Source organism: Takifugu flavidus, chromosome 20, assembly GCF_003711565.1.
Source record: "Takifugu flavidus isolate HTHZ2018 chromosome 20, ASM371156v2, whole genome shotgun sequence".
Lineage (NCBI taxonomy): Eukaryota > Metazoa > Chordata > Actinopteri > Tetraodontiformes > Tetraodontidae > Takifugu > Takifugu flavidus.
The window spans coordinates 5,053,859-5,075,672 of NC_079539.1; the positions used below are offsets into that span (position 1 = coordinate 5,053,859).

General features: G+C 47.4%; 1 protein-coding gene and 1 long non-coding RNA gene across 2 annotated transcripts in view; one reads left to right on the plus strand and one right to left on the minus strand.

The window, feature by feature from the left end:
- Nucleotides 1-18,793: 18,793 nt before the first annotated feature.
- The window catches only part of rapgef1b (Rap guanine nucleotide exchange factor (GEF) 1b), a 29,540-nt gene continuing 26,519 nt past the window's right edge, over nt 18,794-21,814 (plus strand). The window contains exon 1 of the mRNA XM_057019588.1: nt 18,794-19,101. Within this exon, the coding sequence (XP_056875568.1) occupies nt 19,074-19,101 (28 nt within the window). The 5' untranslated portion in view covers nt 18,794-19,073. The remainder of the gene's footprint in view (nt 19,102-21,814) is intronic.
- On the minus strand, nt 20,284-21,384 carry LOC130517610 (uncharacterized). Its single transcript, XR_008947754.1, has 2 exons — nt 21,256-21,384; nt 20,284-20,614 (listed from the first exon to the last, which is right to left on the minus strand). It is a non-coding gene; the product is annotated as an uncharacterized LOC130517610 (long non-coding RNA).

The window sequence follows — 21,814 nt, forward strand, 5'->3', positions numbered from 1 at the left end:
AGACGATCTGCACGCAAATGCGCGCCAGGCGTTGCAGTTTTGGTGACATTTTGCAAGGTGAGCTTACGGTGCAGATATCTTTGTAGACTGGACGGACAAGAGGGGAAAATATAAAAATACCAAGACAATCCAACAAGCGAGTTTGACGGACGTCAGGGGTGTTTTATTGAGTATTAGTCTGAAATAGTTTAACTTAATCAACCTTCACAAATTTGTAGGAAGAGCGGCTCGGATTTAACAAAACGGACTCAAAGTTTTGCCGGAACTAAAAACAGCTCCATGTCAAAGCGGATGTTGGCACATAAAACATGCAGCATCGTCTTGCACTGCATCCTCACTGACCCGGGGGATGATTGCGGTATTTGCTTATTCTGCAGTGTGGCTGATGCTTCGTGCGCTACGGTGGTTTGTATGCATATGGAAGCATACATTTCCATTGATCTATAGAAGCATGGGATTGTGTAATGAATATTCAACGCTGCAGTTTGCTCCTCCACACCCCAACGATTGGCTGTCGATGAGATCATCACCAAGGCACAGGTGCTCACCTCCTTCTGGGCACTCTAGTCATCGGTGGTCTAACCTGGCAGGGGCGTTTTTCGCTTGGCGCTCCTCCAGGAGTGTTAGTACCGATGTGCTCGTTACAACTCCTCACGCTATCTCCAAATTGCTCGCCCCTCCTCTTTGTGCCTGACAGAGACCCTCCTCTTGATTCCCTACCTCTTGATTCCCTGCTCATTAGCACTGGGTTTGGAACAAAGAGCCATCTGGGCGAGACTACCTGCCAGCTAAGGTGGATCTCCACACAGAAAAGACCTCTTCTACTCAACATCTGTCCGCTGGGATCAAAGACATTCCTGCTGAGCTCCTTAAACCTGCTCATTCTCTCCCTCATTGCTTAGCCATCTCTCTTTTTTCTGCCAACCAAACTTTCCATCCATTAGGTAGGAATTACGCTAAATGCGGCAGCCTCCTCCGATTTCACATCCAGGGTCTTCCGAATGTCATCGTTTCTGAACGTGCTTTTTGTTTTCTACGCAAAGCTTTTTAGCTATTTTCTATGTTGAAAAAGCCAGAATTTTTAATATAGCCTCTTGAAATATTTAAAGGCCAATCTTTAGATATCTTGCTGGATCACGGCCAACTGGCCTCCACATTGTGACCTTCAGTTACGTGACCTTTCCAGCCTGCCAGTTACAGTCTGTAACTAAAAACCTGTGATATTAGATAAGAATTCTACAATATGGAAATATCCCATCTGTAGTGTGTGTGTGATCTGCAATTAAATTCATCTCTTAACGTGGTGAAGAAACACAATTGATGCTAAACGCAATCTTTATTATTGTTATTATTATTTGTCATTGCTTTTTATGGGGGGGATTCAATACTGTAAAGATGAGCTCAAAATGATGTTTGTAACCCATATTGTAAAAAAAAAAAAAAAAAACAAGATCATGGATGATGATGATGACTAAAATATGTGTAAGAGAACAGGAGAAAAACTGGCTCCTCTTAGTGTCAATAGAATCTTCTTATATCAGCGGCTAAAACAGGGCTGCTGGTGCACTTTATGGCTGTTTGCACAAGGTCTCAGCACTCACCAAGATCAATACAAATGCTGAGCTATATGTGTCTACAGTAGGGAAAAAAGGGGTCAACCAGATTTACAACTTGTAATCAGATGCAGATGGGTCCCTGGTCCCTCGGTAAGGGCATCTTATATGATGGAAAATATAGATTTTTTTTGTTCAAAATGATGTCAGCTGCTGGCCTCCCTATTGTGGTTATGATAGCGCATTCAGCTGACCCGGCCTGACCCGGGGAGGCGTTATCCTTTAAGTCGGGTACGGCTGTTTGACACAGTTGGTTCCTGCTGACTGAAACACTTCCCTGTCTGCCTGCTTGTCTGCGTGTGAAGAGGTTACTCGGGCTTTTCCATCTGAGCTGTTGATTTGTACAGTGCCAGGGTAACAGAAGCGTTTGATCTTCTGAGGCTTTCCCGAAACCTTTTCGATACAGCGCCCGAGTTGCTGTATTTCAAGCCCGTTGCTCAGAACTAATACAGATTGATTGGACTTCCTTTTGAGATCAATGACAACACTATTTTGGTTGTGCCTCTTCGCCAGGATGCGCTCGGATCAATGGCAAAGCTATTTTTTGTGCCAGGGGCAGAGCTGATTTAACTTCATACAGAACGGGAGAATAAAGCTTCGCTGATGGAGCGTTCAAGGCCACAAAAAGCATCTGAACTCCTTTCTCATCCCTCACTGCTATTCTACTCTAGCAGAGAAAGTGAATTTCAGGGCATTTACAGGCACAATTATCACAATATCAGGTTATAATTTCAAACCAGGAAGCCCATCTATTATTCTGCTTGTTTTTTTGCCTCTCCAACAGGAACTGGGATGTACCTGTGCAGCGTGGGGCACTAAGGGGGAATAGGCATTGTCCATTTTTCTCCAGCATCGTGTTCAGCAGGAGACCGCCAACTGGAGCGTAAAACGGGGCTGTAGTCTGCAGGTAGCCACCAGCTGAGCACACATGCCTCTAAATTCACTCTGACAGGTGAGATCACGACCTCGTGGCGAGCCGTGGCGTCCAGCGGAGAGGCAAGAAACACGCAGCCCAACGTTGCAGGACATACCTTGAGTTGAAAACAACATACAGCTACATTGCAGGACCACATTTAGTCTCTTAAGATCTGACTACTTCCGCAGGAAATATTGCAAATTATGTGACCATTATCAGTTTTGAGAAAGCTTGATAATAAACTTTCAATACATCCCATATCACAAGTATGAGTTTTTCAGTGACTTTGACTTGACCTGGGTGAAATAATATGGCATCAATTAAAGATGTAGGCTCTTTGATTTATCGACATGCTATAAATTAAAAATGAAACATCACTTGTTACAATGAAAGCTGTTTTTAAGTGTAAATATGATCTCAGGTCAATTTTCAGTGTTTAGTGTTTCCTTACTCTGGGGAGGATGAGTCCACTTGGTATTTACTAGTTAGGAAAAGAGGATAAAAATAGTCTGAATTACATGATCATAGGTAACATTTTCTCGCCAGGGGTGTGTATGGGAGTTAAAAGAAGCTTTTCAAGAAAAAATAAATCAATTATGTTTTATAATTCTATATTTGATATTGTTTCTTTCAAGTGTGAAATATACCACACTGAATCCACTCCTGTGATCCACACGCACGCACATGCACACACACACGCACACACACTCACACACATATCTTTACTCAAACTTATCCCAGCTCCACCTCTGCAACTCAGCAAACGTGGTGGACAGGGTTTAATTTTCTGGCCCCCCGCCTTGGTCCCAGCCTCATGCATTTTTCATCACCACCGGCCTGTTACCAACCAGCCGCTGCCCCTGCACAATGGTATTGATCGGCGATTAAGCCATCAAACTATTATTAAGGGGTTAATATCTTAAAGCGGCTATGCTTTTCTACTTGCATTATTCTGTTCCCCGCCGCATCGTGTCATGAGGTTTTACGCGCTTCCGCTCTCACTCCAGGTCAGGTCATGAATGTTTGATGTCATGCAGATGTCGGCGTTCCCTACACCTGCTACACGATGTGTCCTGCAGCACTGGAGAGGTAAAGTTGATCAGCTGACTTCACCAAAGGTGATGGAACAGTGTCCGTCATTGAGGAGAGTGGTTATAATCAGCGAAGCGCCTGACATGGGATATGTTTAGTTGTTGAGCAATTTGCTTATGGTAATTCCATGAGATCCCTGGAGGCCGCCTGGCAATACTGAGGCCTCAGCATTAAATGTGACCACTTAGCAAAAAAAAAAAAAATCTGCAGTCTCATCCTATTCTAGCAACTGACAAGTGCTATGGGTTGCTTTCAGCCTTCAATCTAGAACCATCGCTTTTCTTTGTGGAGTGCATTCACATATATTTATTAGCTGTCGTGTACAAGTCCCGATGTTTTACTTTCTTCTCAATCTTATCATGACATCATCCTCCAGTTAGTTTAAATCTTATTAACTCAGCAAGCGCAATCCATTTAAATCACCAACAGTTTAAGATCTTGGCTCAGCTGCTTTTAACTATCTATTAAGCATGATTTAATAGGATAGTCTGTCTGCTCTGTACTTCAGAGCTTCAGGATGTACCCCATAAATGAGTGACTATTGACCATGGGTTCAAATCTGGCTCAGGGCACGTGCTGCGTTCTTCTCAACATGTTTTCCAGCTCTATTATATAAAGGCCGAGGACCTTGTGAGATAAATATTCCCACCATCCTTTTGCCAAACATTCCACAATGGTCAGAGTTTATTAGGCCCTGCTACGCATCTGTCCACAATTCATCATCACAAAAATGTAAGACTGTTATTCCTGCACAAATAAACAGAATTCTTGGCCTCATCTGGGTTGATTTGGTTGCACAGGATATGATGAGAAGATTCAAGTGCCACCCTTTTTGAGGGTTTTGGTCGGCTTGTTTCTGCCGGCGCCCTTGTGGAATGATTGTTTGAAAGGACTAAATTGTTGGGAGAATGGAACGCGTATAAAAGGACATATGTTGAGAAAGGCCAGAACAGAGATGGAATGGATTGATCTTGGGACTGAGCCTGACAGAAAGACAGAAAGTGAATCCTGCTAGGAGGATTCTCACCAAGGTCCCCGGGCAGATGTTAGACAAGTTTAATGCAGCTGATGATGGAGGAAAATCAAACACTCCACCGGTGTGCGTGCACTAACCTCTGGGAATAAACCAAAGTCACGCGCTGAATACCAAACATTTAACCTATTAAACGCAACTCTGCACCGTGCACGGACCCAAACCAGAGAGGTTTTGTGCATTGATGGTGCAACAGGGCACGCGAGTGACTCAGGTTATGACAGCAGTGCCGCCCATTAGTGCCAGTCAGTTAGTGCTGTTTAAGTCTTTTCGGTGCTTTTCCTCGAGGGCAGAGCGGCATAACATGCTTGAGCAGTGTCCCAATCACTGCGATCACCTGTGACAAACAGCACCGAGGCCCAATCGATACACTGCTTCTCCCGAGGGATGGAGGAAATAAGGAACCTTGGCTGCCCTGTGTGCCCGTGTGGGTATGGTTGCTGCAGCGCGCGTGCCACTGCGGCAGAAGAGCTGAAAACTGGCAACGCGGAGTACAAATCTTACAGTTCTTTGTGCGATTAGGAAGATGAAATGAGGGGAAGAAAACAAATGCAGGGATATATACATGAAAGGGTCGAGGTGAGAGAGGGAAACCAGCTTACTTTACTAGCTTAGTGTAGAAAATAAGTGAGGTACAAATGAAGGCGGCGTGTGGGAGATTAGGTTCAGGCTGGAGAAGAGGCGCAGAGCTCAGGCAGTGACTCCTTGGGGAGAGTCTTTGCAGCTTTATTAATATAACACAGGGGGAGTAGTAAGAGGAGCTTTGTTTGTCCTGTGCTAAATTAACATTACCATCCTGTACTAAGACAATAGTTGTGTCAGGGCGAGGAGCCTGACAGTGTTCAAATCAATGTTTTTCCTTTTTGCCGAATAAACATTCTTTCCAAATTATTTTGCAAAAGTCATATTTTTGGCTGTCATTAAGGATCAAAGTTTCAGAGTTTTCCTTTAGTTCTTGTTTCCAGTCGTCCTTTGGTAGATGCTTATATACACAGTGTAACGGACATCCAGCTGTTCCCTGTCTTCATTAATCTTTTGTAAGCTATGACTTTATTTTTTCTTAAACTCGTCCACCACATTTAGTTGCTGGTCTTTGTTCCCTTCTTCCACTCCCTCTTTCGTCGCCTTCTTCCTCGCTCTTCTAGAACCCCCTGCCGCGATTGCCTCCAAACACGGTCCACCCACAGCCGCTGCCCCAAAGCCTGCAAAAGTTTGTCCCTCATTATCGGTCCTAACTGCACCCGAACCGACCGCGCCACACAGCATGGTGTCACACAGCTACACTACTGCATTGTCTCATTATCGGTGGAGACGCCAGAGACGAGGGGTACCGAGAGACATCAGACACTCCCCCTCGGTTAGTGGACTGGGGGGGCTAGTGACACAGAGCAGGCAGGTGATTAAGTAAGGCTAAAGGATTTAGCATACAGCTACCCATACAGCTGTCATTAGGCAACATGATGGGGATTCTTTTCATCTATTATTGCTGTTGTGGGGGGTTTTCTTCCTTATGCAGCCCTGATTTTAGCTTTTGACTCAGAGCTTCTGCCTGAACCAAATGCATCCAATGACGTCTTGTCACTTGTTCACGGTGAAAAATTAGCAGCCGACGCTCACAAATTTCTGAAATTGATGGACCCTGTCGTAGCTGGGAGAATGCCCCGTCCCTCCCCTGCAGCTGGAGCTTACTTTCTCTTCAAGTTTATGTTAAAGAACTTTAGTCAGAGGTTTTTTGAGGGGCTGCTGGAGCCTGTCAGAGGTCAAGGGGGGAGAGGTGGGAATACGCCCTGTACCGGGCATATACAGCATTCACTCACATCTAGGGGCAAAAAGCACAATGCAACTCTAGGTCCAGAAAATAAAAGAACCCAAGAGCTTCTTGCTATGAGGTGACTTTGCTGTTCCATGTATTACCAAACAATTATTCATGCGTTTATCCTTTAATTGCATAATTGCATAAGCGGCTGTGGCTGTGGAAACTGGTTTTCATCCATGAATCATCACTTCAACTTCTTGTTCTTATAGATTTTTTTAAATTGGCGCTCCTTCTTATTGAATCATCCCCTCTAAATCCTTCTTTTAGAGCTCCGGAAAGCAACATGTAACACCCATGTAACTGTTTTTTTGGTTTCGGGAGGCGGGTGGTGGAGGAGCAGGCTGGCGAGGACACAGCGCTGAGAAGGAGGAGGGAAGGGAAGGAGGGTTGTCTGTCCTAGGAGACAGATGGCGTGGGGGGCTGGTCCATGATGGGCTGGTGCTGGACGGGCTCCATGTGCTGTAGTGGGTAACTGAGGCCCAGAGTGGGACGTAGGCGGCACTCTGATCCTGAGCGCCACAGTAGTCCTCAGGCACAGGAGTCCACTTCCCCCGCCCATCTGTTCCTTCCAACGCAGAGGTGGCAAACGCTCCTGCGCACACATGCATGAGCTCAAAAATATGCACAGGCATTTGCTTACACACATGCATACGTCAGTGATTACCCCCCCCCCCCCCCCTCTCCCCCCGCTGATCTGCAGTTTCGGGTTCAGCTATAGTGTAGCTGTTCGCCATCGTTCCTCCTCCCCAACACGTAACATTAGCATCCCGGCTTGATTGGACCCCACGAACTTCCACTTTGCGTCGCTCTGGCTGTATTTTATTGCGTTTGTGCAATCAGACAGACCAACTCCCACACGTTCTTGTTCGTGGCCGCGGTCCTTGTGCTGATGTAATCCCAGTGCAGATGATGCCGCTACCTGTAGGAACTCAATCAGCCTGAGAGAAAATGGTTGTTGCGGAGGAAACTAACAGCCACTCACGGCGCCATAAGGTCTGTAATACATGCTGGAGGGTGAGGTGTTTCTGTGACTGATGCATGTCTCAAAGCACGTTTCCATAATCAGCCTTATAAAAAATGTGCTAGCACACATGGCGGGCCCTGAAGTGATAATGACCTGATCAGGAAGGCGACATCAGAGCTGCTGCTGGTGAGTCAAGGTCAGATGGCGGCAGAGCACAAGATGCTTTGTTGTTTGTCTGTCTGCCATCCTCAAATGTTACAACCTGCTTTGGAATAATTTTGTCTGGGATCTGAGCGGTGATGTCATTCACTCACTGTCAGCTGGTTCTTTGGAGACCACAATGGGCCGTGCAGACAGCAGGGCAACAATCAAAGACAGGGACAACAAGCACACACAGTCACTCCTGTGTTTTTAACACGGGGCAGGAAAACAGGGCAAACTAAGCTTCATTAGCTAATTTTACACAACATTCCTGGCATTTCTCCCTCCAATTGAAAGTGATCAGTTGGGCTAATATCCTTAGTCACTATAGAGAGACACACTAATGATGTGTGATAAATCATTACTCTACATTACTTTGATTAAATTGCACTGAAAATATCATCACTAACTTATCATCGCTGAAAGTAAATGAAATAGCACCCATAATGAAACATATTTCCCGTTAATCCTGGTAGCGCTCCCTCCTTTCCCATTTGAGATCTCCCTGGAATGCCATCAGGAATCCAGTTAGAATTTAATGACCAAAGGCCAAAGTCACTTCAGAGCCGTCATAGGCTTATGAGACTGATGTCTGTGGCGGACCCAAAAACCCACTGACAGCACACAAACAGGGATCCAGCCTCGCCAGCTCTGTACGTCCTCCACCGCTCACACACCAGCAGCGGTCGACATCCTCGGCCAATTGGACATAACTGTTGAGTTTTCCTGTGCTCCAAACTCTGATTGGCGGGTTAGTTTCAGAGAATGGGTGGACAAAACAGTGGCGATGATTCCTGGCACAGTATTGGCATGTTGCATATAAACAGTATCTACAACACATGTATAAAAAGCTGTAATTGTTTTGGCATTGTTCAGATGATGCTTGATGCTCGTCTGCTGTCATCTGGCCGTTGCTATTCAATGCAAATATTTTCAAGAATCCAGTCCAACTCCCAGTTGCAGTTAGCGTGGCGTGCAAAGATCTGCAGTCAAGCCTTCATAAGCTATTAATGACAAAAATGAAAGAGCATCCCTGTATTAGAGTTTAATAAAATCCATTTATGCTGTGCATGCGTTAGGGTTAGGGTAGGAATTTTATGTATGGTTTTTGGTTGTTTTTTCTTTACAAACCTTTAGCACAGTAACAACCACCATTTCTGTGAGGAGGGAGCTCGACATGCTTTTAGCTTTTAGCTGTCTGAAGGCCAGTTAGGAAAACATTAGGTCTGAAATATTGATGCAGTAATATGGCATTGTTGGAATGCTTACTGAACTATGGGCTGCATGCCTGCCGGGTTATTTGTCACACTCCAGAAAAACTCACAGCGGCAGGGAAGAAAGAACCTGCAAAAGGTTTAGAGGCCAAAACCTCTGAAGCGGTGGAAAGAAAAAAGCAAACGTGAGAATACACACTGAAAACATCTCCTGCCATTAAGTGAAAGTAAAACCTCAAACCAAATCCATTATAGGTGCCTTCCACATTGAGCTCTGGAGCCCACAGCACCCCCCCTCCCTATGACTCTTCCAGCAACAGATGGCAGATGAAGAAATCAGCAACACATTTATTTTCCTTCTCCTTTATTTGAACAAAATTATGTCATAATTGGACAGCTACACGAGGACACATATTTTAGTGTATGTTGACTTAGCTCCAGCAGAGATATTTTGATCTTACATCATTTAGGGAAATAATGTGTCCATTTAGGAACGCGCTTCGCAAACAGTTTAATAAACTCTTCTCAAAGTTTTTTCGTACGCGCGTGTGTGTGTGAGACAGAGAGACAGAGAGAGAGAGAGAGAGAGAGAGAGAGAGAGGTACATAAAATGTTGGGCCTAATTACAAGACACACTCAGAAGCACGGGCACCTCGGTTGGTCTGCTCATCTCCCTGCAGTCTTTACTGTTTGTAATGTTTTATGTTAACCTTGGAGACGCCCCGTGGTGCCGCGGCTGCAGCTGGCTGTGCTGCCTTACACTCTGCGGGTTATGAGAAGATGAGAACACCCAAGGAAAAAGAGAGTAAAATCATTTCTGTGTGTGTGAGGGAAAAGAGAATTCTAGTGTCTGCATTCATTAAAAAAGAAAAAAGCCTGTGCGTGTGTGTGTGTGAATGTGTGTGTGTGTGTGTATGTGTGTGTGTGTGTGTGTTGTGTGTGTGTGTGTGTGTGTGTGTGTGTGTGTGTGTGTGTGTGTGTGTGTGCTGGTGCAATCTTCCACTTGAAGAGGAATTGCTGTGGGTTGCATGAAAAGGTCGGGGGAACGTGGAGGGCAAAGGCTGGGTTAGGAGCCACGCATGGTGTGTGTGTGTGTGTGTGGGGGGGGGGGGGGGGTGGGGGGGGGGGGGGGTCAATGATCTGAATTCCATCGATCTATGACTTCCTGACAAGTGTTCAGTGATTTCCTGTCCCTGGCAGAAATATTGTGCTTGTTAATCCATTTGAGTCAGAGCAGCAAGGGGCTACAGTCAAAGTGTGTGTGTGTGTGTGTGTGTGTGTGTGTGTGTGTGTGTGTGTGTGCGCGCGCGCGCGCGCACATGTGGCCATGGCTGCTTAGAATCATGGAGTTTGGGGGGGTCAATGCAAACAGGATGCTAATGAGTCTGTGCTAATCAATGTCTGCTTGATCAGCTATTCGGCTCCGAGTGGCCACGGGAAGAATCAGGGCGGAGGGAGCGGTGGGAGCGGTGGGAGCGGTGGGAGCGGTGGGAGAGTGTGGGGTGGAGTTCATGAGAAAGTGCAGGCCCAACCTCTGATTCACTCCCTTTGTAAAGAACGTCGGATCTCGGGAAGCCCTTCCTGAATGCAGATATACCTCCTCTGCCAGCCTGCGTGTCAGTGAATAATCAGCTTCTCTCCTTTGGATAATGTTTAAACAATAGGCTGCATAAAAGGTGACATTGTTTACACAATATGGTTTTATGATATCTGGATCTTTAATCTATGGAAAATTCCACACCGAGCCTTGTCTACCTCCTTCCTTGCTTGGTGAGACCATTATCAGCTAAAAATGGAAGCGTTCTTATTTATTCTAAACATTAGTTGCTGATCACACATTTATATAAGAGCCTAATAGACAAAGTCCACAATGATCCTGTTCATAAAATTTCATTATTTTACTCACGTATTTCCCCACCTCTTTTTGCTCGCTCTGACGCGCTCGTTTCGGGAGTTACGCATTAATCCTGTTCTTTACCTACTCAGGAAAAGGCCACAACTCAATCAGTCTCTCGTCCTCGAGAACGGCGGCCTTTAAAAAATGACTCGATACCCTGAGTTGACAGCCCGAACATGGGAAAAGTAGAATTAATCTCAAAGAAAGGCCCATCTGGAAAGGTCTGAGAGGGGACGGAAGCCGGCTCACAAATTGTGCACAAATTCTGGGGCACGCGTGTACTCTGTTCCGCGCGGGAATATAAGAGGTGGGAGGGGAAGGGGAGCAGGGATCAATCCATATTAGGGTCTAATCTGTATCGCCCTGGGCCGCTGGAGACGCGGGGTTTGTGGAGACCTTATGAAGTGTCACCAAGCTGTAATTTCAGCTGGAGACAGTCCAAGAAAACAGGGCCACTGAGTTTGGTTAATACTTTATTAGCAGGTCAGGTCAGCACAGACAAGGAGCAATACCAGCACCTGGACTGGCCGCGCGGCAATATCCAGACCTGCCGGGCCAAGCAGCGCCGGGGCAAATAAACGCAGTATGAATAAAGACGCGTCGGCGAGGGTCTGACACATTCAGGAAAGTTAGCGGAAGTTAGCGTCAGACGGAGAGTCACGATACAGAAAGATAAATGAGGAGAAGGACGGATCAGGGAGGACCTCGGGCCTTCAGAGGGCGCCGGCAGCTCTGAGGCTGTCAACCCATGACTCACAAATGCCAATAAATTTATCGCAGCTCGCCATACTCCGCTCTCTTTTTTTCCATTGCTCGTCTTGGTCATTCCGGCATCCGATTGATTTGCTGTTTTGGAAAAATACACATTAACATTCTCAGCAGACGAGCAAACCTGTGACTGTAATTCAAATGGCAGGAGTCAGATGTCGTGTCGCTCGGGTTGTCGTGGGAACGACGTGACGGGGTTCCGCCATCCCATCCTTCTCTGCGCCGCTTAGCGGGTAAATGAGTGGCGGCTCCCGTTTGAGCCTGAAATCCGAGCTGTCATTAGTCTGTCTTCAAATACGCCAGCTCTAATGATGGTGGGGGGGGGGGGGGGGCGGCTGCCTGTGCCTGAGCACCAGCCGTTTGAAGGTTGGGGGGAGAATAATTAATAACAGCAGCAACAACAGCGACGATTGGGGGAAACGGACGCACGCCATGGGCGTGTGAGTCAGGTGGATGATGTAACTCACCGGTTTGAGATGAGCACAATGATGGGGGGGGGGGGGGGGTGGTGCAGGTGCGTGCGCTTGGCTTTCATTTTAAAGAGGAGTGGGCTTTTAACATGCAACTCAGCTTCTGTCCGTCTGTCAGGCCCTCTTTGATGTCCTGCTGCTTCCCGAGCCTTTCAGGAGGCCGGGGTATCATTAGCCACGCTCGGCAGGTCCCGCGCCGGAAGACAACTGGCTACCTGATGGTTTCCATCACCCGTGAACATGGCCTAGCTTCTGCAGACCTCACGTCGCCCAGCCCATCTTCACGGTCATAAATGACCCGCCCTCGCTAACTCGGGCCTTCAGCTTTGTTGGTAAAATCCAACCCTTCCTCGTTTCCGAGTCGCTGCCGTGTCCAGCAAGTGTTCTTTAATGATGCGTGCGGCTAAAGCGCGGCGGGCCCGTCGGCGGCGGAGGAGCGCCCGAACGTTTCCCAGAGAGCGGCGCGTGCTGAATCTGAACGAGGGGGAACACATTAAATATTCTTCTTGATTGCATATCCAGCTGCATATTCTCACAGTGGGATTTTGCTTTTAACCGAATGTGCTGTACACAAGCACTTTGCAGTTTAACAAATATTTTTCCCCTGGCAGAGTCTCAGCCCACCGGTGGGTTTTCGCGCTTAATCCTTCACAACAAATTCGACTCGATACACCCAGGAGTGGGCGGAGAGCTGCCATCTGTACAAAGGGAATTATTGACACAATTAAGCTGTTTACTGGGCGGGGGGAGCATTAATATATCGTAAACAAATACTTCCTGTTCATAAAAACTCTCCGACTTGGTTGATGATGATAAAAGTGACCTTCCGTTGAGGCGAAGGGTGGGAGGCTTTTACTGATGTTGCAGGGGGGGAAAGGATGGGGAATACTAATATTGGAGGAGGCATCGTCCCAGGCCTGCGTTGCGTTCCTCACCCCAGGTCTCCTCCAGAATCAAGGGTCCTTTTGAATCCATCTTCTCATCGGCGGCTCTGTTCTCAGAGCTCATTAGGACCCGAGATCAGAGAGCAGGGCAGGCGGGCGCTGGGGGCTGTTTCCAACAATTATCATGCACGCCGTTCTCTAATGGGAGGGCGGTCCGCACCAGGATCGCACCGCAACGTTCTGCACGACACACGCAGGCCGGCTGATTAAACGCCAATAAATGGCACGTTTTCATTTTCTTTTGTTTATCTGTGTGGTTTCCATTGAGGCAGGGGAGCAGGTATCATGCACAGGTGAATCACGCTGCAGGGCCAGGGGAGCCACAGGCTCCACAACCCTCCCCCTCCCCGCGTGGCTGCAGCAGCATTTATTACCTTCAAGCTTCGCCACCCGGGGCAGGAGCATCACCGGCGTCCCGGAGCCGTCCAGTGATGGAGGAGGACCGAGCTGCAGCCTGTGATGGACATCATCGCACTTCAGAGGCCGCACATCTTATGCACAGCACATTCCATGAATTATACACCACATGGCAGCCCTGTACATGCACACGCAGCAGTTCTGCTCACACGTGTCTCCTCAGACACGTCGTGAACACGCCAGAATGGCGCGTTGACACTCTCAAGCAAGCACTTTCTGAACTTGAAGGTGGCCTTCAGCGCTTTTCTGCTCCTGGGTGATTCTTTTCCATTAAAGGGACCCTGAAAGTGCTGATTAATACTTCAGGGGGATGGTGTTTATTCATTCATTCATTCGTTCGTTCGTTCGTTCATTTGTTCATATTTTAATTAAACAGCCAACAATATCACAGCTTCCAAGTAGCTGTATCATTCCAACTAGAATAAATAGTATCTCCTTTGCTGTTTTCTTTCAGGTTCTTTATCTTGAAAGCAAGTAGATCTCGACACCATTTACACCGAGGAAGATGTTTTCTGACAGGTCAGATGCAGCCGGCAGAGGTGTAATCGAGACACCGACACATTTGTCAGCAGATACTGGTATTTCTGACAGCTATATATAATATTATTATTTCTTGTTGTTTTGCTGTATTTCTTTGGATTTAATGATTTAAAACAGAGGGAAAGATGAGGTTATGCTACCACAAATATGTAAAAACCAGCCAAGCTTTCGTCCTTTTATTTGTGATACTCACATAAACGATGCTTTAAAGCCCAGATTGGTGCCATCGGGTGATGTTTAGAGGAGGTCAACCGGACCCTCTGAGCTACAGGGTCCAGGGCCTGCAGGAGCCACTGGTGCATGCGTTCTGTTTAGTCTTGATCCGTTCAAGTGGATTCCTTCGACTTTTTTCTCCCACGAGGTCCCACAACATGGCCGAGGCTCCCTGACTCCTGCTTATATCCCACCCAACCCCTTCTACCATCCCATCATGGCCAAGCAGAAGTGACGCTTCAGAAATCCCTCAAACAATAGAGGTGCAGGCAGTTTCTGATTGATTTCATTTCCATCTCACTTCTCCACCATATCCTAACATAATTTCCCTCTGCAGCAGCCTTCACATTTCTCTGTTTTGGCAGTTAATGCTCGAGTAATTCGTGTTCTTTGCTGTTTTGTTCTACCACTGATGCAAAGCTTGTGCCAGCAAACATGAATTAAGCATTGCGTTTGGAACGCCGCTGCCAGTTTCAGCTTGGAAACCTAACAAAGAGACAGAGCATGGTTTTTTTTTTCCGTCCCCAAACAATTATTTAAACGGAGCCGTCTCGCCGCCATGGTGCGACACTCTGCCGATTTTACAGCAGCACAGTGATGATATTTGGGTTCTGTTGCCCAACACAAAAGCCAAACCCCATGAAATGACGGAGGGTAACAATGGTATTAGTGCGCGACATGATGGATTCCACGTGAACCAACGCACAGAACGACCTGCTTTCATTTTCCATTGTAGCCTCTCATTAATATATGAATGAGCACGTTCTCTTGATATGCACAGATAAACTCACAACATCAAACAACTTTTCATCACTTTGTGGCTCACGTCTCTTTACGTATGTACATGTAATTACCCATTATGGGTTAAATAAGGTGAGCGCCTGTTTCACCTCCCTTTCTATGCTCGCTCACTTTCTGCTGTCGTTATATCCGAGTCTCCACAAGGCAGCTTTAGCCTGAAGATTTCCGATCCTAATTCAATTAAGGCTTAATCAGTGATCCCGTTAAATGGCCCTTGTGTGGATTATTAAATTGGAAAGCTCTGAGCAGCTGAGCCATGTTGGAGGACTCTTGAGGCCTGGCGGTTCAGTAAACCCCTCACACATGAGCCTGCCTCTGAAACCCACCAGCCGGATTTGTCTTGTTCCACGCCCCATGATAATAACGAGCCCTCACAAAACAGGACCTGTGAGTGGCCAGTGACTCGAGTTCGTTCGAATGAAACCTCTGCAGCCAACGGCTACAAGAAACAGCGAGCAGCGTAACACACGGGAAAGCTTCAGCGCTAAATATGGAAGTAATTAGTAATTCGGATTAAAAAAAAACATACCTACCTATAAAAAGGTCATTAACCCAAGAAATACTGGACAGGAGCAGTTCAACATCACTGAAATGTAAACTAAAGCGCACATTAAACATCCCAGGCCTGCTGTGCACAGTCAAAGAAAGGGCAAACGCTGATATTTGGTCCTTTTAAAGTGTAAAGGATGGACAGGAAGCTGGGGCGCACCGCTGCAGTGATAATAAGAAATGCATTCGACATCTGTGTCACTACATCACAGCGTCCGTCCAGACACTCCCGGGCTTTGTGCTTTTATACCGGCTCACCTCTCTCGCTGAATGCAGCTGCAAGCTCAGGGGACCCCTGCATCTCAGAGAGACGGAGGTGCGAGATAGGGAGTGGCCGGTGTGCACCCCTGCGACCAGACACATTTCATGCTCCTTGGCCCTTTTTTCACACCAGCCTTGGAGTTAAATGTCAATCAAGAGCTCCGGACAGGGTGGCACAGCGGCGCGGACGGTCGCAGTAAAAGGCCAGGTTGCCTCCGTCGTTTGAACTCTTCGCAAGAAGCGGAGAGGAGAAGTAAGGGCGAAGGGAGGGACCGGCATTGTCATGGTGATGCGACGCAGCGTTCTTGAAAGGCGAGAAGCTGTGCTTTTCAAACGGTGGGACCGTGCCCCTGTAAGGCTCTAAAGAGCAACGCCACAATGCCTTTCAGCACATAAATAATTCCACAGTCTGTGTGCATCCTGTCATACAGCGTCAAGGAAAAACACGGTTTAAGGTTCGAGGATTTTGAAGGCCGGGGCTGTTTAACCAATCACAGTTTCAGGGAGAAACATCAACCTTGGGGGCCTCTCGGAGATCCTGAGGTTTAAAAATAGCATGCAGGGACAACTGGGTCTCAGGAATTATTAACCATCCCTAGCCATATTAATGCCGTTGCTAAAAATGTGTTTTTCAATGGCAATCATGTGTGTTAATTTATCGTGTCTTATTGTTTTATGCATTAAAAATACGCAGCTTTGGTTTGGAGATGCTGTCACCTTCCTCTGCTGACAAGGTCAAATGTGTCCCTGTGTATTTGTGGCAGAGACCGAGTGCTCCGCTCTCATACAGTATTGAGTAGGTTATGACCCAGACAGCTTGTCCTCTTCATCCAACACCTCTCCATCTTCAATCTCCAACCCTCTTATTGATGCCTCGATCCCTCCATCATGACACTGGCATGAAAGCACGCTTTTAAAAAGAAAACCGTTGTGCGCGAGCAGGGGGACTAAAGACGACCCTGGCGCTGTGAAGGTATTTTCCCCTTCTTCTCAGTTAAATCTATTCAGTGATTTAAGCCTCACTGATCCCGAGCCGCTTTTCCCTAACGCTCAGATGGGAGACAGACGGAGGGGTCTGACTGCTGGCCAAGGTTAACAGAGCCTTAAACTGTGTTTGAGCTTTGCGTCACACGCCCACCACTGCAGAGATCAAACACAGTTCTTCTCCCAGCTCCCACTGACAACTCTGTGCTAACAAACCTGTCCCACTTCAAGCCTTTGCCCTCAGCCCACAACCGAATGGGCTGATTCACTAATCTGCGTCAGTTCAAGATGACTGTTTCCATCTTAAGTGAAACTTTAATTCAAAACAGTGAGTTGATTTGTTAGTCACTCCACTTGTTGAACTTGATGCAGTCTTTAAAATTAAAATGGTCTCAAGTTTAAAATTTTGATGAGCTTGGTCTCTCATTTTTTTCCTTCAAGAGTCAAACTGGGTTAATTCTTCTCTAGATACATCTCATCAGCAATCTGCCCATAAAATTAAAGCAGGGCGAACAAACGACCAAGCACGATCAGCGGTTTATTACTACCATCTTGTGGCCACAGGTAGAATTGCAATAGCTGACTTGCATGCGGACATGTGACCAGCAGATGGCAGCAAAGAGCCAGTGAACGAATAGATTGGTCCTAAACCTACCCTGTAAAAATATACGTAATACTAAACTTTAGTCAAACCTTTGTGAATTGTGATTACGGGATCTACGCCCATAATTTCCAGAAGACGTAACAAGTTAATTTGATTGATTGTGAGATTTATACTGCCTTGTAAGCTGTAAGCACTTTTTTCGAATGAAATGATTTTTTCACGATTTAAGATTGCCAGGATTTGTAGATGGCAATGGCATTTTCAAATCCTTAGCTGTCCTGGCAACGCCAAAGTAAACTCAGTGGGGAAATGTAGGTATAACAGTTAAATAGGTCCAATAAATAAGAAGACAGCGTTGATGTTCATTGACTGCTGCACCGATGTGAACCGTACCACTTAAACACACCTACTCAGACGGGATGAGGTCTATCCTGTCCCGACAAGAGTTCTGCTTCTTTCCAGCGTGACATTACCATAGCCTCAAGGGAGGTATTTTCACTCAATCTCCAGCTCTGCACACGCCTACACAATCGCAATTGTGCATGCACACACAACCAGAGAGCACCTCGCACTTGCTGCACGGGTGTGGTTAGTATTGTGCAAGCATGAGCAAAAGGCCTAATGACAGCTCGTGTAAATATCAAACTCCGACACTCTTAAGGCCTCGGCCCATGAGCGGATTGCGCGCAGTTGGTGAAGGAAGCCCGCACAAGGCTCTAACCACAAGGTTAAAACGCCCCAGTGTCGGTATTTCAAGACGGGCCTCTGCTTTCATGCGAGCTTTGCAAAGCACACGAGCTGACCCAGATCACTCAAAGGATGTTGATCCGTTCACTCAGATCAATTATTCATCTAAAAAGATGACAGAGAGCGCTTGCTTCGTCTCACTGTGCCAGTCATTGCGTAGACGTCCCTTAATGGAATGCGCGCCGAATAGACAAAAGCCATTATCAGCAGTTTGCTCGTATCGGAGGGAAATCAGAAGACTTGAATGCTCTCACTTCCTTTTCATTCTATTCTCCATCATGAAAAACTGCAGCACAGGAGAAGTGATACGAAACTACTGCAGAGCCAAATATATGATGTGTCTCATCAGCGTCTGGGGTGCTCAACTGGAGTCTCAGCAGTTTCACATCACCTCACGGCTATTGCTGCTTATTTAGGAAATACACAGCACACCTCGGGGGGAAAAAAACAACAACAGCAAAACACAGTGATTTTCTGCACATTATCTGCAGACAACGCACTGCAATCCATGTGCATGGATATGCATGCACATAACTGTTTATATTCAATAATATTGTTGCCCGCACCGTTCTACCTAGCAATCAAACGAATTAGCTGGTGTCTCGGGCTCCTTGCACCGCTTTAAAAACTACTCTCGGCCCTGGAAAACAACTTTTTGCAGCGAGGACGAAACACGCCCATGGCTGTGTTGACAGTAGCTGCTTCTAATTCCTGCCGCACGGGGGCGCTGTTGGGCCGGCAGCCCCGGCTCTCTCCCCGACACTGGGTTCAACACATCAACGTACCCAGTGTGGATGTTTGCGGGTGGCTTTCCAGTGCAGATCACGCAGAGGCGAGTCGAGGCAGCTTTCCTGACCGTCCCAATGTGTGTAGGCTGTGAAGATCTCCCTTTGACCCCGGCGGACTCATCTCACGGACACCACTGTGTATCGAAAATGAGGGAATAATCGCACAGGGGACGCACGGCGAGGCTCGTCTGTGGCTTACGTTTGTTGAGTGGGATCGCACTCGCAGCTGCTGGCTACGAAAATGTCGGGGAAAATAGAGAGCAAGCAAGGTAAGTCCAGCCCGGCTAGGTTCGACTACACCGCTCCACCTCGGGGTACTGCATAACGGTACTCCGTACGAGAGGCAGAGATGGGTCAAATGGGGGTTCTGTACACCAGCGTGTGTGGGAAATGTGGCTTTAAAGGACTCTGAACCGAAACAGCCTGTAAATTCTGATTTAATTGGGGCCTTATGGGGTGTTTTTCCACGGTTTTCCAGTTTAAATCCAAGCGTCACTATCGGCTAGCTGCATGTAGCTTTACTGGCGTAAATGGCTTTCTGTGGCGTTTCAGCTTCATTGCTGACCGGAGGTGGCTGGTTAACTGACCAGTAAATGATTAACAGTCCTCTCCCAGCACTTTAGCTAGATCTGTGTCTTGGGCCATCGCTGTGTGTTCCTGGGATCATTTTATAGCCCAACGCTACGCGGTACTCCACCGGCTTTTCACCGTTCGCTCCCAGCTGAACCCTCGTAAATACACCATGAACTGATTGTCTGAAAGCATCGCTGGCATTCGAGAACAAACGTCGGTCATTTGCCCCGGACGGAACGGGGAGAAACCTTTTAAATAAACCAGCTCGTTTAATCCGAGGTCCCCGTTTCACCACAGTTGGTATTCAGCCGATATTTACGATGTTTGTTACGAGAGCTAGCATTCGGCTAGCACCCAGGGAGCTAGCGCTAGCAGCCCTCTTATTCACCACGGTGGTTTGGTGATGCGTTCACGCCCAAGCCTGTGCTGTGTTTTTATGTTGATTTTCAGAACCGTGCACGTGGCATCGTTCGTTGTTGTGCTTTGCAGTCCTTTTACAGTGTGTGCAGATGTGAGCGTGAATAAAACACAGCAGCGTGAGGGGGCGGCAGGGTGGTCTCGGGTATGCCTTCGGAGGAGAAACTTTACACCCGCCCGCTAGACTCGTAGCCCAGTCCACCAGCTGTCTCTCCGCTTCGCTCCACATGCAGCCCTGCCCGGTGATGCTTGCAGTAAATGGACTCACACACACGCACGCACTCTCATTCACACACACGCACGCACGCACGCACCCCCTCACTAAGGGAGTGCCATCCACTACTACCCCAGATAATCTCCCCAGATAATCTCCACAGGCGTAAAAGTTTCCAATTCCATCCGTGGGTTGTAGACAGATGACTCCATGGTTGCAGCCAAATAGAAAACTCGGAAGCAAATAATTTTTCTTCTTTAATGAGAGCTTCTTGGCAACTACAGGTTGAATTGCACGTGAGTCACTCTGAACTACCGCCTGTCGCCTCTCTGGTGCAAACTATGTGTCATCTGGACTGTCTGCACCCACAGGGCGGCCACGCCATCCATTCACCTTGTGAGTGGTTGAGAACTGACATGCATTTCAAATCTGAGATGCGGACGAACTTCACTGGACCTCTGTCCCCCAGAACCACGTCGTCGTGAGTGGCTCCCGCGTCTTGTTCAGCGCGGAACCCCCATTATTTGCACGTGCAGCTTGTCGTCCTTTAACCCAAGCGGTGTCTGTGGTGGCTGCGGCTGCAAATCAGGTCGGAGAGAATGAACTGTATTTAGACAATTATATGTACCAGTCTGACCTTACCTGTAAAAAAAAAAAAAAGATTGTTGTTATGATTGTTTCCTGATATGTAAGCCTGGAAGAACGGACTCTGGCTCATCTTGAGTTATTTTAGGGAGGAGCGCTCGGCCTCCTTGACAGCTGAGGAAGCCATCGCATGTTTCTTGTCAGTGTTACTCCTGGTGAAAACTTCTGGGTGTAGCAGCGTTGTATAATTAGCCTGTAGCTCTTCTCTCACTGGACAGTCGGCGTTGGTCGCCACCCAAAATGATCCTCCACTTTCTTATTTTAGGCTCCCTGCCCCCGCGCGCAGCATACGGCTGCATCTGTGTATTTACCTTTGACAGACTTGAGCTATAATGCCAGGAGTTGATTCTCAGGCATTCCTGGTGTTTAACACTCAAGCGTGAGTCTTTTTAATGGCTGCATGTTTGTTAAGTGGTCACTGCATCACTTCGGCCTGAAATATCTCCTTGTCTGGTGCACAGAAATAGCCAAGTCCACATGCCCCGATCACCACAACGCTGAGCTCCAGCTAAAGAAGTAATTATCACGAGAGTTTCCCAGACCAGCAGCTTTACACATGTCGCCCATTACTTACGCAATTCTGAGGGCAGACGACGTTTCGCAGTCCCTCGGACATAATGGCGGGCTCGCCGTCCCCGTGTCGGATCTGATGTGTTGTAAATATGTTTTGGTGTGCGAGTAGGAGGGGGGGGGGTGGAATTAAGGGAAGGAAAAGAAAGAGGGTGGAGATAAACGGTAGAACGTGATGGAAGTCGAGGCTGTACGCGTTAAGGAGATCGAGGAGAGATGATGGAACAGGGCTGTTGGATCATTCCATAATCAACATCTTTTGAGGAGCTGGTGCTGGGATTTTTCTCTCTTGATCTACAGGTCAACGTCCACGTGCATGTGAAGTTGCTCCTGCTAATGGTTTTCCAAAGGTGCTTGTTTTAGAGGGTGTTGCCTCCGCTGCTGCGTTTTGGCCTCCCAAAGACTGGCACGTTCATTCCAGGACCCTCTTCAGGAGCCAGGAATGCAGGCAACACTTTAATTCACAGGATGACATGATGCCGGCCATCCAAAAATAAACAATGAACTCAGCACAAGCACGGCATGTTTCGATTCCACCCGCCTCTTCCCGGGCGCCGCGCGTA